The sequence below is a fragment of the Gymnodraco acuticeps genome, unplaced genomic scaffold, assembly GCF_902827175.1.
Source record: "Gymnodraco acuticeps unplaced genomic scaffold, fGymAcu1.1, whole genome shotgun sequence".
NCBI lineage: Eukaryota > Metazoa > Chordata > Actinopteri > Perciformes > Bathydraconidae > Gymnodraco > Gymnodraco acuticeps.
The window spans coordinates 219550-232335 of record NW_022991201.1 but is presented as its reverse complement, the minus strand read 5'-3'; the positions used below and the strand labels follow the sequence as shown (position 1 = coordinate 232335).

Genomic DNA, 12786 nt, shown 5'->3' with positions numbered 1-12786 from the left:
AAAAACAGTAACTTCATAATTTTGATTGTTTGCTGCTCATTTAATAACTATTAATTTGACTAGTTAATTTGCTCTTGTGCATTGGGAATACTATAGAAGACCATTGTCTCTGTGTTAACTGATTATTTTGTTGAATTTCTCATTAAAAAAGAAAAGAAAAAAACAAGACTGTGTGAAATACAATGTTTCCTTGTATTGGCAAGCTTATTCAGTGAGTCCTTATGGTTTCATCAATAATGCAGCAGAACAGTGTTAGGAAGTGGTGAGTGTGGTGACCAAAGGTGGGGCGGGAGTTGTGCAGTCTGTAGGGGATTGGGCTTTGGACCGAAGGGTCGCCGGTTCACGTCCCCGATCGGACAAAAAAAAGGGAGTGTGGACTGGTACTGGAGAGGGGCCAGTTCACCTCCTGGGCCACTGCCGAAGTGCCCTTGAGCAAGGCACCGTTAGGTGCTGACTTGGACCGGCTAGACTGGCTGCCTCCGCTCTGACCTCTCAACTGCATGTGCATGTGTAACTGTGTGTGTATTTGTATGTGCATGTTCTAAAAAGTGTGTACTGTATGACCTGTATAAAAATGCATGTGTGTGTACGACAGAGTGGAAACTGAATGTCCCCCTCGGGGGATAAATAAAGGTCCATCTTCTTCTTCTTCTTCAAAGAAAGAGTAGGGGGTATTCCATATGAAGGAGGGCACATAAATCTGATGATTTGTGTTTGGATGGGACTTTCGTTATCTGCTACTGTTTGTTTGCTGTTGTCGTTGTGTGCTTTATCCAAGCAGGACAATCCTGTGCTCTCTTATGGCTGTCTTACACACAACTGCAGTGATAAGCTGCTCTCTGCACCACAAACTTAAACAAAAACTACAACTGTGGATTCTACATGAGGCTGCAACAATTAGGTGTGTGTTGCATGTGTAAGAGAGGGAGAGAGGGGGAGTGGAAACAAGAAAAAAAGAGTTGCCTTGTGGGTAATCTGCATCACATGAGCAGTAGGGAGGGGTGATGGGTGCTGTTGCAGTATTTATTTTTACTTAGTAACACTTAGGTATAATAAATGGAGGAAAAACGTTTGTATTTGATTTGATCTTTGACATTTTTAAGATTGTCAAGAACAGTTATGATATTTCCAGAAATGATTTGTTAACACATAAGGACTGATGTTACTTCCAAGCTGATGATTTTGTGTTTAATCATTCTGTAATAGTAATTTGTCAACCTTCACTCCTTGCTTTGCTGTCACTTTATTTTAGATATATATATATATATTTTTTTTTTTAAATACAGCTAATTCAATATCAGAGGACCTTCAGCATATAATGAGATTGACATTCAACACACTCAGGATACAAAAAGTAACATTTTATGTGTAGCTATTGCATTTATTCAAGAAGAAAGAAAAGTCACCAAGACATCCTTAAGATATACAGACTTTAAAAAAGATGTTATTTCCTGAAGGGCAGCCTTGAGTCTGCTTCTGGACAACGTCAAAACCACATTACTTATAGCAACAAGTCCAACAGTGTGAACAAATGAGATCTGTGTACACCATGTAACCCATTTCCAAACCCTCTTTATTATTTGCCCTACTTTTCCTCCTTCCATCATTATTACTGCAGATGGTGTTCCTTATTGAATCGAGATGTATACATATTGGCTAATATGGAACTATGGTAATGGAAGGGGAAGAAAAAGTGCATTTGAGTCTCTGTGCACGTCCTACTGCGACACACACACACACACACACACACACACACACACACACACACACACACACACACACACACACACACACACACACAAATCACTTCTTCACTTTGACTCATCCCCCAGGCCACCCCCCTTACCCCATCTCAACCTCCACACACACACCCAACAATCAATCAGGGCTGCTATCTGCTGCTCCCATCTCTATTTCATTCTTTCTGCCTTTCCATTTGGCTCTTAATCCTCCTAAACTTGTCTCATTCTTTCTTAACTTTTCTTTTTTCCTGGGCGAATCCCACCAATCTCCCTTTCAGAGATTCTCCAAACCACCATGATGCCGTCAGATCTTATGCAACCGCAGCCATGGTTGTGGGGGGAACAGCCCTGCAATGCAGCACAGTTTAAATAGCTGCAGCCGGGGCTGCAACTGAGACAAGATGCTGCCACTTCCACCACGTCTGTGTGGTATACTGCTCTGCACTGGTGCTGCTGTGAAACACACTTTTTGACCATTGATTTGTGAGTGTTTATCTTTGCATGCTGGCTTAATGCCCCAACAGAGAGATGTGTGTTTTAAGTGCTTCTTTGACCCCTTAAGAGTCAATCGGTGTAACCTGGAAGACTTGTTTTTTGACATTCATATCATCATATCATATATACATACATCAGACCATACGGACATGGCTTACAATACAGTAAAAAGAAAAATGGTTAACTCCTCACTTGTGGTTATACATAATGTTCCTTTTTTACTGCCTCAACTATCAGAATATGCAAATCTGTCCTCAACCAATTTGTGTATGAAGTCTATGTCTATATATGCATTTCAGTGTTGCCAGGTGTGCATTGCATGTTGTTGCCAGGTTTCCTGAAAAAGCTGGGTGCGTGTGTCTAGCAGAGAAAAGCTTGCCAAAATAAAGCAAAACCACTTTTGTCCAAGGTTCAAGAACATAAATTAATAACTCAATAACATGGAAGCAGTTACTTCATTTCATATTTTTTAAACTCATAAGAATGTTTTATTTAAAAAAATCTGAATCTGTAACATATCAGAATCAGAAACAGGTTTATTACCAGGTAGGTTGACACGTACGAGGAATTTGACTTGATGTCGTGGTGCATACGTAAAAGTAAAACAAAAATGTAAAACACAGATAGAGAACTAGAAAAATATAAAAAATATAGTAGAACATATAACAGTGTTTACATAGAAATGGAATGGAATAAAAAGGAATCAAATATGGAATAACAATCGGCAGTATTACAAACATCTAAATAAGTATATGGCACAATTGAGTAAATTACATTATTATTATGTGCATCTCAAATATAGCAGGGTATAAATATATAAAATGTAAATACACAAAATAAATACACATACTTTAATATACTTACTTTAGTAACGCTAGGTTACCAAGTATTAGGAACATAAACGTGGCATGTTATTGGTGTTTAGATATGAAGTTCAAAATATATGTTGCATGCATTTTACATATTTCTAAATCAACTTGGGTTTAGCCTCATTACCTCTCAGCAAACCTAGGTTTAGTTTGTATTTCAGAAATAATGTCGACTGGGAGGAATAATTGCTAATTAATCATTTTGTACCCCAGGCACTATCAGTAAATCCAGCCTTGCCTAGCAGCAGAATGTATTGAATGTATATGTTATAATGCTCTAAATTACTTCTTGGCTGGCATAAGGCAGTGATGGAATGTAAATGTGAGTAGGCTCAAGTAAGTAGTACTTGTACTATACTTGAGTATTTCCCTGTGTTGGTACTTTCTTTGTACTTCTACTTCACTTAATTTCAGAGGGAAATGTTGCACTTTTACTGCTTTTCATTTATAAGACACTTGTATTTACTTTTTACATAAATTAAAGATGGGGTAGGTAAGTTTGAGAAACCGGCTCGAGATACACTTTTTGTTATATCCCATGGAATGCTCTTAACATCCCGATAGCAATGAATATCTGAAGTGCTTTGACAAAAACTCCATAAAAAAGCTGTAGTACTGTTTTTAACACAACCTTTCGTATTCCGTATTTTCCAAAAAATATGCTCCATATTGACGAATTACAACGTCAAAAAAAACTCTTATATGTATTTTCTAATGACACATAATATATATATACATACATATATATAATATACGTTTCCATTGGTTTTATTATGAAGGTCCGAACCACACACTTCCGGTTTCATCCTCGCGGTCCGCCCGTATTTGATGATGCTACCCTCCAGTACCTGTTTCCAGATGCTCCGATAAAGTTGGCTAGTAACCGCTGGAAACGATAAGCAGAAGGAAAAGAGAAGACATAAGCATCACGGAGCGGGGTTTCTACATGACATGAAGACAGGGTCCCTGAATAGTTCAAGGTAATTGTCATAATGTGGGAAACCACAGCACTGTGTGAACGGAGGGAGAGGCGTGATAACTTCTGCTAACTGTGAGGTTAGCAGCTAACGTCACTGCTACACCACTTTCAGACAGTATCTGAGGATGTGTTGGACAACGTTCATCAACTGTTGTTGATCCAACACTGCATTGACGTTGATGGTGTCAACAATGGTTTTGTTGTTTGCTGGTCTTGTTTACAGGCTAACGCTGCCTAGCATAAGTTTGTAGCTAAAGTCAGATGCATGGATGTATTGTATAATAAGATGCAGTAACATACGGCAAAGACAAAAAGGCGGAGCGACGTAAAGTTTGCCCCCGTAGGCTACATTCTTTACATGACAAGCAAATTGTTTCGCAATGCATTGTGGCTTTCCACTGGCGACGCGGGACTTAATTAACATTTTAAACTTTATGCGCATTATGGAGAGATTCACCCGGAAACTCTATAGTAATTTGGCAAACGTGTCGTAAAGAAAAAAGGTCAGGAAGTTTGGGGTTTTTCATAGCCGCAGGGACTAAAAATCAGCCCTGGAATCTCACCCAGCCCATCATAGCAATTAGAATATCTTGGAAAAGTTGATTTAATTTAAGTATTTCTATTCAAAAAGTGAATTATTTTAAATATTCATGATTAAAACCCAAATTCAGTTTCTCAGAAAATTAGAATGTTACACAAGACCAATTTAATAAAGGATTTTAAATCCAGAAATGCTGGCCTTCTGAGAAGTATGTTCATATTTCTGCTCTCAGTACTTGGTTGGGCCTCCTTTTGCACGAAATACTGCATCCATACGGCGTGTTGTGGAGGCGATCAGCCTGTGGCACTGCTGAGGTGTGATAGAAGCCCAGGGTGATTCTCTATGGGGTTCAGGTCAGGCGAGTTTGCTGGCCAATGAAGCACACTATTTCCATGGTCATTCAACCAGGTTTTGGTACTTTTGGCAGTTTGGGGCAGGTGCAAAGTCCGGCTGGAAAATGAAATCAGCACCTCCATAAAGCTTTTCAGAAGAAGCAGGCATGAAGTGCTCTAAAATATCCTGGTAGATGGCTGCGTTCCCTTTGGACTTGATAAAACACAGTGCTACAACACCAGCAGATGACATGGCAAATGAAATGCAACATTTACTTTAATCTGACAAGAGGATTTTGGACCACTGAGCAACACACCAGTTCCTCTCCTCCTTAGCCCATAGACCATGGGTCGGCAACAGGCGGCCCGCGGGCCATTGTTGGCCCGCCAGCAATAATATTTGGCCCGTAATTTTGAGAATCAAAAATAAAATATTATTTACATTTTATTTTTTTTACAACATAGGACCGACACATCAGGGTTTCCGTTATCCGCCGATCGATCGGCCGCCGGTCATTATCGGCCGCCGGTCATTATCGGCCGATATTCACTCTTAATAGTTTGATCGGTGCTCTCTATAAAGGCCGATCAGGAGAGCTGGATCTGATCGATATGGACATAAACGCGAGTGAAGTGTAACCGGACCGAGAGAGAGATCAGATCAGCTGCTGAGTCTGATGGAGACACGCACCTGAAGCCCCGCCCACTGTTTAGCGAGCTGCATGAGAAACTGACGGGCTGTCAGGAGAGAGAGGGAGGGAGAGGGGAAAAGAGAGCATCCGTTTCTCCCGTGTTATTATTCAAAGTTAATGTAAACTTTTGAATAATGTACTTCATCTACTACAAGTAGTTTGTTTGAATGTAATAATTATGTTGTTTGTTGTTTGTGGAATCATTTATTGAAAAATGAATCTGAATTTGTTGATCTGTAACGATTATAAACTGAAGCAATATAAAAATGAGCCCCATTAACTGAGTTTTAAACATCAGCATATCCGGTCCTAGTCCGGTGATTACCTGCTAACGGAAACTCTGCTACACAATTCGTATTATTATTGTTGAAACATGACCGGTAAGTTTCAAATTTGTCCTGTAAAATAAATTATGTCCCGACATATCCGCTTACATTCATAATGTCAGCGGAGGGAGGGGAAGCGACGCTGTGGAAGAGCAGAGTGGAGGGAGAGCTGTCATCTTCCCTTTACAAGCTTCAAACATGTATTTATCGGGTGATTTTGGAAATAAAAATGTCATATTCTGAAAGCCAAGACTTTGTTTATTTAAAATCAAACAAAACACCCGATCCCCGAAAAACTATTTTTTTACGCAAATCCACGTTTATTTTGAAATGAGCCGTTGCGACTTTCGACTGATTTCGATAGAGCGGGTCACATATGGCAAATGTGTGGTTGGGGGGAACCAGGTCAATTAAAGTACTTATTTAACTATTAAATACATTGAGTTTGAGTAAAATACTTGGTTACTGATTAATTTAGGTTATAATATATTAAATTGCAAAGCAAAACTGCTGTAATTGATTTATTTTTCAAAACACCTTTGCAGGTGTTTTGAGATAGCTGATTAGAGTCTACAATACTGAACTTTTTTCAATATTCTGAGAGACTGAATTTTTTTTTTTTCTGCTAGCAGTAAGCCGTAATCATCAAAATTAAAACAAATAAACACTTGAAATAATTCACTTTGTGTGAAATTAATCTATATAATATGAGTTTCACTTTTAAATAGAATTACTGAAATTAATAAACTTTTCCACGATATTCAAATGTATTGAGATGTATATTGCTTATTGAGAAATAAAGGCATGCAGATGGTGCAGTCTGTAAGTAACAATTAGTTACTCTTTGTAGGCTTATCTGTATTGGTCGATGCCAGTGTGCAGCTCTGGAAGGACTGATCGTAACTGTAACTGTTGGAGGGCCATTTACTCAGCCAATACAAGTATTATGGTCAAGAGTCTTTTATTAACATTGGTATGATGAATACGTTAGTCCTAGGGCTTTATAGTGCTCATATCAGAGTTCCCGTTAGCCGGTAATTACCGGACTATGACCGGTAAAATATGCTGAAGACCGGCAAATCTAAATCTCTCCGGTCAAAGTGTCCGGTCAAAATAATTTCACCTTAGCGCAATACCGCATCAGTTGCGCAACTTGCGCCACTTATGTGACAGACAAGAATAGTCAATTCTAATGTCTAACACTTAATGTGGAGAAAGAGATGTCCTGTATGGGTTGATTGTGCGTTGATCTGTTGTTAATGCCTCGGGGTTCCGGTGGGCATGTAAACAAATGCATAATGCTGCGCTATAATTTGTGGCCTCACCCGGTTGCATAGCGACGCTTATTGTTTAGGTGTCTTTTAATAAGCAGGTAGTCCTATCATTAGCTAGAACTAGCTAGATCTGATCGATATGGACATAAACGCGAATAAAGTCTAATCTGACGGGAGAGAGAGATCAGCTGCTGCTGACGAGTCGACACGCAGCTCTGCATGATCACCTGCAGCGGTGAGCGGACAAAACACACACTTCAGGTTAGAATATCACACGTAGCTATTTTAATTACCTCTCAAACTACCGTAACTAGTTATAGATATGTTTAGTTTTACTGTTGGGTCACTCATTACTGATCCGCGAGCTGCATGATACTGACGGGCTGTCAGGAGAGAGAGGGAGAGAGCGCTCCGTTTATTATTCCTGTGTTATTTGAAGTTACTGTACACTTTTGAATAGTTAATTAATCTACTATAATTAGTTTGTTTAATATCGAATCATATCAATTAGTTTTAAAGCTCAATAAATAACAAAGAAGACCTTTGACCGGCACTTTTCAAATTTTGTCCGGAAGATTTCAACTTTAACGGACATGTTACCGGCGAAAAAATATTCTAACGGGAACTCTAGCTCATATAACAATCCAAGTGCACATATAACAATCCAAGTGCACATATAACAATCCAAGTGCTCAAACAAAGTTCATGTACTAATGAACAATGTGCATTCAAAGGAGAATAAGTAGTAACACACCTCCATTCATCTTTATATGAGAAAACACTGTATAATGCACACTGGAGCATCACACAAACAGGGACTGTTGCGGAGGGGGGCTGAGATGCATGAATACTGCAAGGTTAAAATCCAAACTGTAAAAATAGTAGATGTTTTAAACTCAAGGCAATCCAACATCTTTTCTTCAGACCTATTCATTGCATATTCACACAACCATTGTCCTAGATCCATAAAAGGCAAATGTGTCTTACCTTTGCTGTTTTCTGATCAAAAGTTGTGTTCAATGCAAGCGGCAAACTCTGGGGCAGAGCCGGGAAGCCCATAAGGAAGTGCCACAAACTGCAGTCCATCTATTGGCCGATAGGGGATGGCTGCAGAAAGGAGCAATTTCCATAGACCCCCATGTTAAAATGCCCAACTTTACAGCAGAAATAAACATGTTTCTACCCCTGGATGCAATAAAAGATATTCTGGATATAGTTAGATTCCACCTTCATGACAATGGATTGGGGAGTGAATTTTTTTATAACGCACCCCTTTGAGTTATATTAGGTCTTAACGTTTTTGCATAAATTAGGGCGTGGTCACCTTGAGTGACAGGTCTCTGCAGTGACTGCTGCTTCTAGCTTTCTGTCCCTCTGCTAGCTCCGTTAGCTCAGTAAGCTCCAGGATGCTACAGAGGCTCAGCTGTGAGGCTGATCTGGGGAATACAACTTGAACTCGGACGTGTTTGTTGTGTTGGTGCCTGGTGGAGTATTCTTCACTTAAATATCGGACTTATCTTATGCCGCCTCGACTCCGCCTCTTTGGCCTTATTTGGATCAGGCTGGAGGAGGCGGGAGTTAGGCTCTGACGTCACTGTCGAGACGGCAGCGGCCGACTCCGCCTACTAAGGGCTTCTCAGCAACTCTGCAGAAACCGTGACGTCGCGGACACAACGTCCATTTATATATACAGTCTATGGTTCAATGGCATTAAAACGCATAATAATGCTGCTGAAGGTTAATCCAATGTCTCTGTGTCGCTTTGAAATTATCACTGATAATCCATCATAACATTTTTGTCAAAAACTGAGTTTTCATATAGAGTTCATTGAGCTGTAACTCAGCTTCCAGTTTTGGGCATGCTGGCTGCGCATCACTCTCTTCACCAATGGTAATGTTTAGATGGATTTAGGAACTTCCCCTCGATTCTATTGGCTTTAACGGTTCAAAACAGGTGTCAATCACCAAAATCGACCGATGATTGATTGATTGATTGATTGAAAAGTTTATTAACAGCTTGTATATTGGGTACAGTACAGTACAGCTCAAAACATACAATTGTTAAGGGGATGCAGACCAGAGAAAGACTTTCGTCTTGTTTACATCAGGGTCCCCCATTTCCAATTCATCATATCATTTAAGACATATTTGACATACAGATGGCTTATTTACAATTTACATTTTAGATTTCGTTCAAATACATCCTAACCAGACATTTAAGACATACCAAGTCTACAGATATACAGTTAGTAACAGAGTCTAAAATGCGAGTATATACATAGATGGGGGGGGGGGGAAGCTGTCCATTGAACGACAGGTTGAGATTTGTACCATTACCGGGGCCAGTTTTGCAATGCTCTCCCCCGAAGGTGCTCTTTAAGAGAGGTTTTGAAGGTAAGTATAGTTTTACTTTCCTTTACAGTTGTGGGAAGAGCGTTCCACCTTGATGTGGCATAATGGGTTCCAGAGATATCGCAAATACACCCAAATTACCTTCTTCTTCCAATCTTGATACAGGGTACTTATTATATGTTATAGTTTAGATTCCTACAGCTTTTTGGCTACTATCCCATCATTCAAGGGTGGTTTTCACTATAAGTAATGTATTTCTTTTGGACGGACACTATGATTTACATTTTTTGTTCAATCTGAATTTACTTTAGAATAAAAAAATCTATATTGATTCTGACTCACAGGTTTAGAATTGCTTTGAGAAAAAAGATTATTAATTTACCCCTTTTTAGAAGTGAAGATATAGTCATTGTTCTGGGAATGTCATTTTCGAGCCTGAGACCTGAAAAACAGGCTCGGGGCTTAAATGGTCAATCATTGAATTCAGGTATCTCATTGAGTCGTGTAAGGCACACCTCCACTTGACTCTGGAGCAGTGGAAATGTGTTCTGTGGAGTGAAGAATCACGCTTCTCTATCTGGCAAGTCTGGGTTTGACAAATGCACATAAACACTCCCCAGAAGAATGGAAGCTGTTATATTATAATATATTTATATATGTATATATATATACGTTTATATATATATATATAAATGTAATATTGTCTTTGAATGGTATGTTGGATATCTGGCAGGATGCCATATGTTCATTCTTCTCTCTATTCAACCAATCACAAGCTTTTCAGCCAGATCTGGAGCAGCCCCTCCCCCAGCTGTATGGCTGTGCCACCCTATCCCTCTCTCCTCCTCTCTTCCTCTTGCTTGCTGGCTCGCATATGCACTCCAATTTATTTCCTCGTGCGTCTGAGCTAAAGGGAGAACAAAAAGATAGAGGGATTTGAAGAGGAGCCGGATGTATTATTAGCTGAGAATTGTCAGAGGCATACCATACTATGGAAAAGCAACTGATTTCTTTTTGCCAAAACCCACATGTAAGTGCTCTCATATTTTCTCTATTAACCTTCCCAGTCTTCCTTCCTGTATCATTGTCCATCCTTACCTCTATATTTTATTTCTGTGTATAATGTCTGTCTTGCTGTCTCTGTTTCTGTGCCATTATTGCCTTTGCTCTCTGCATGCGTCCCTGCCCCCGTACCGTAACATTGGCTGCTGATGCTGTCTTGTGATGCTTGAATAGAAGTCACCGGTGTGCTACATAAGAGTCAGAGTAAAGCATAGTATTTAGTCCCAGAGTTTTTTTTTCACACACCAAGTAAAGGTGCTTTTGTTACATTGAAAACGTCACAGTTATACTGAAATAGCCTGTGTTTAAGGTGGCATTCTTACATTTGCAATTGAAGGTGTGGTAACCTAACAGATCTTAACCTTTTGACCCTTATTTCTGAGGGTTCATGTCTGCTTATTACTGGGATTATTAGCAGAACTAGACAATATTACTTGACAACATAACATTTGCATTCAACCAAGACTATCAAGAAAAGTAATGAGCTCACAGAAGTAAAACTTAAGAGCAGTGTGTTCTTTAAGGCATTAATAGAACATCATCAGAAACACCAGCACTGAATATCTTTTCTAATGACTGACTGGAAGAAGAAAAAAGACTAGGTATATAATATGTATTGTCTATTGTGGTCGGGCTGTAGCTGAGTTAAGTTGTACAATGAGATTTTATGTAAACGAACGTATACTGGTAAATGCTCCTCAACAAAGGACAATGTTTTGTTAGAAAAGGTTTAGAGGGATCCAGAGAGAAGGTTGAACAAAAAAACAAGGACATTTAATATATAGATTGTCCAGTTTTGAAAAGAGAGCTATGTGCACTGCCAGCTCACCTGCAAATCACCAAAACCATACTGGGCTCCACGGTAGCTAATATTTTGTTTTAAGTAATTTTTCAGTTTATGAGCAGCATGCCACTAAAAACCAGGATGTCTGCTTGTGATGTGCCACTGATTGCTTGCTAGCTTTTCTGGGTACATTCTGCGTTTGTTCTCTGGGTCAAATTCAATTTTTACACCATTTCAGTAAGTGATTGAGTGAGTGATTTCACCTGTGCATAATGCAAAACATCGTTAAACTGCCAGTGCAATCATTTTAATTATAACACAGCAAGTAATGCCTACTGTTGGGGAAACATTTTCCAAGGTCCATAACTTTTACCTAGTTTATCAATTCAAACTGTCCTGACTGAGCACACGCACCTGTAACCTTGGCTGCTGTGCTCTCATACATCATTCACACCAACGGTGTTTCAGGGCCGGTTCGGAGCTGGAGCTTGAAAAGCACCGGGTTTTCCTCTTCACACCGCAGCGGAGCAGCCTCTTATCTCCGGAATCCGGTTCGTTTCAAGCACCAAAAAATTGTCCGGCCAGAGCAAAAGCACCACATAAGTCACGCTTACGTCGAGGGGAAGGGGCGGGATCAACTCCTGAACAACAACAAAAAGCCGGCGTTGTATCCAGTTTGTACACAACAATGGAGAAACTTAACAAGCAGCAGTGGTCCACTGAAGAGATCAGCTACCTACTGGGAATCTGGTCTTCCGAAGAGGTACAGAGGAAGCTGGAGCACAATCAGCCATTGTTATTGTTGTCGGTGTCAGCTGTGAGGGGTTTCCGCACGGTTTGACTTTATGAAGCAGGCACGTAAACAGTTACCTCATGACGCAAACGATGACGCAATGACGCAGCACCAGTCGGACTCTGGGCAATGTGAAAAGAGCCGGAGCTAAACCGAAGAACCGGTTCTGAACATGAAAAGCTCTAGCACGGCCTTGAACCAGAGTTGCGTTGGTGTGAATGAGGTATCAGTGTTTTGTCTCCCTGTTCCTGCCTGTTGGCGTCAGCTGATAGAGGTGTTATGGTTAGGGATGCACGATAATTATCGGTCCGATATTAGGAATTATGACGTCATCCCGATAAACCCGATACAAGTATTAATAGCCCCGATAATATACAATATATTTTTTGGGTAAAAAAAAAGAAAAAAATACTGCGGTGTGGGTGGATTGGGATGAGGGGCGCTTGTTTTTCACTCGGCTCCTCCCGTTTTGCCAGTACTGTGGTATTAGTGGTTTAGGAAGAGGGGAGTTCTTCACAAATCCAGCGCTCCCTAACTCATGCCTG

At 40.0% G+C, this 12786-nt stretch overlaps 1 protein-coding gene across 2 annotated transcripts in view; it reads left to right on the top strand.

The window, feature by feature from the left end:
• Nucleotides 1–3923: 3923 nt before the first annotated feature.
• Nucleotides 3924–12786, top strand: part of gne (glucosamine (UDP-N-acetyl)-2-epimerase/N-acetylmannosamine kinase) — a 31881-nt gene continuing 23018 nt past the window's right edge. The window contains exon 1 of one of the 2 annotated variants that reach the window (XM_034238579.1): nt 3924–4086. Coding sequence is in view for 1 of the 2 variants with exons in the window: in XM_034238577.1 (XP_034094468.1) it covers nt 10594–10632 (39 nt within the window). In the remaining variant the exon portion in view is untranslated. Of the gene's footprint in view, nt 4087–10470; nt 10633–12786 lie in introns of those variants that run through there. The other variant, XM_034238577.1, reaches the window with a different exon arrangement.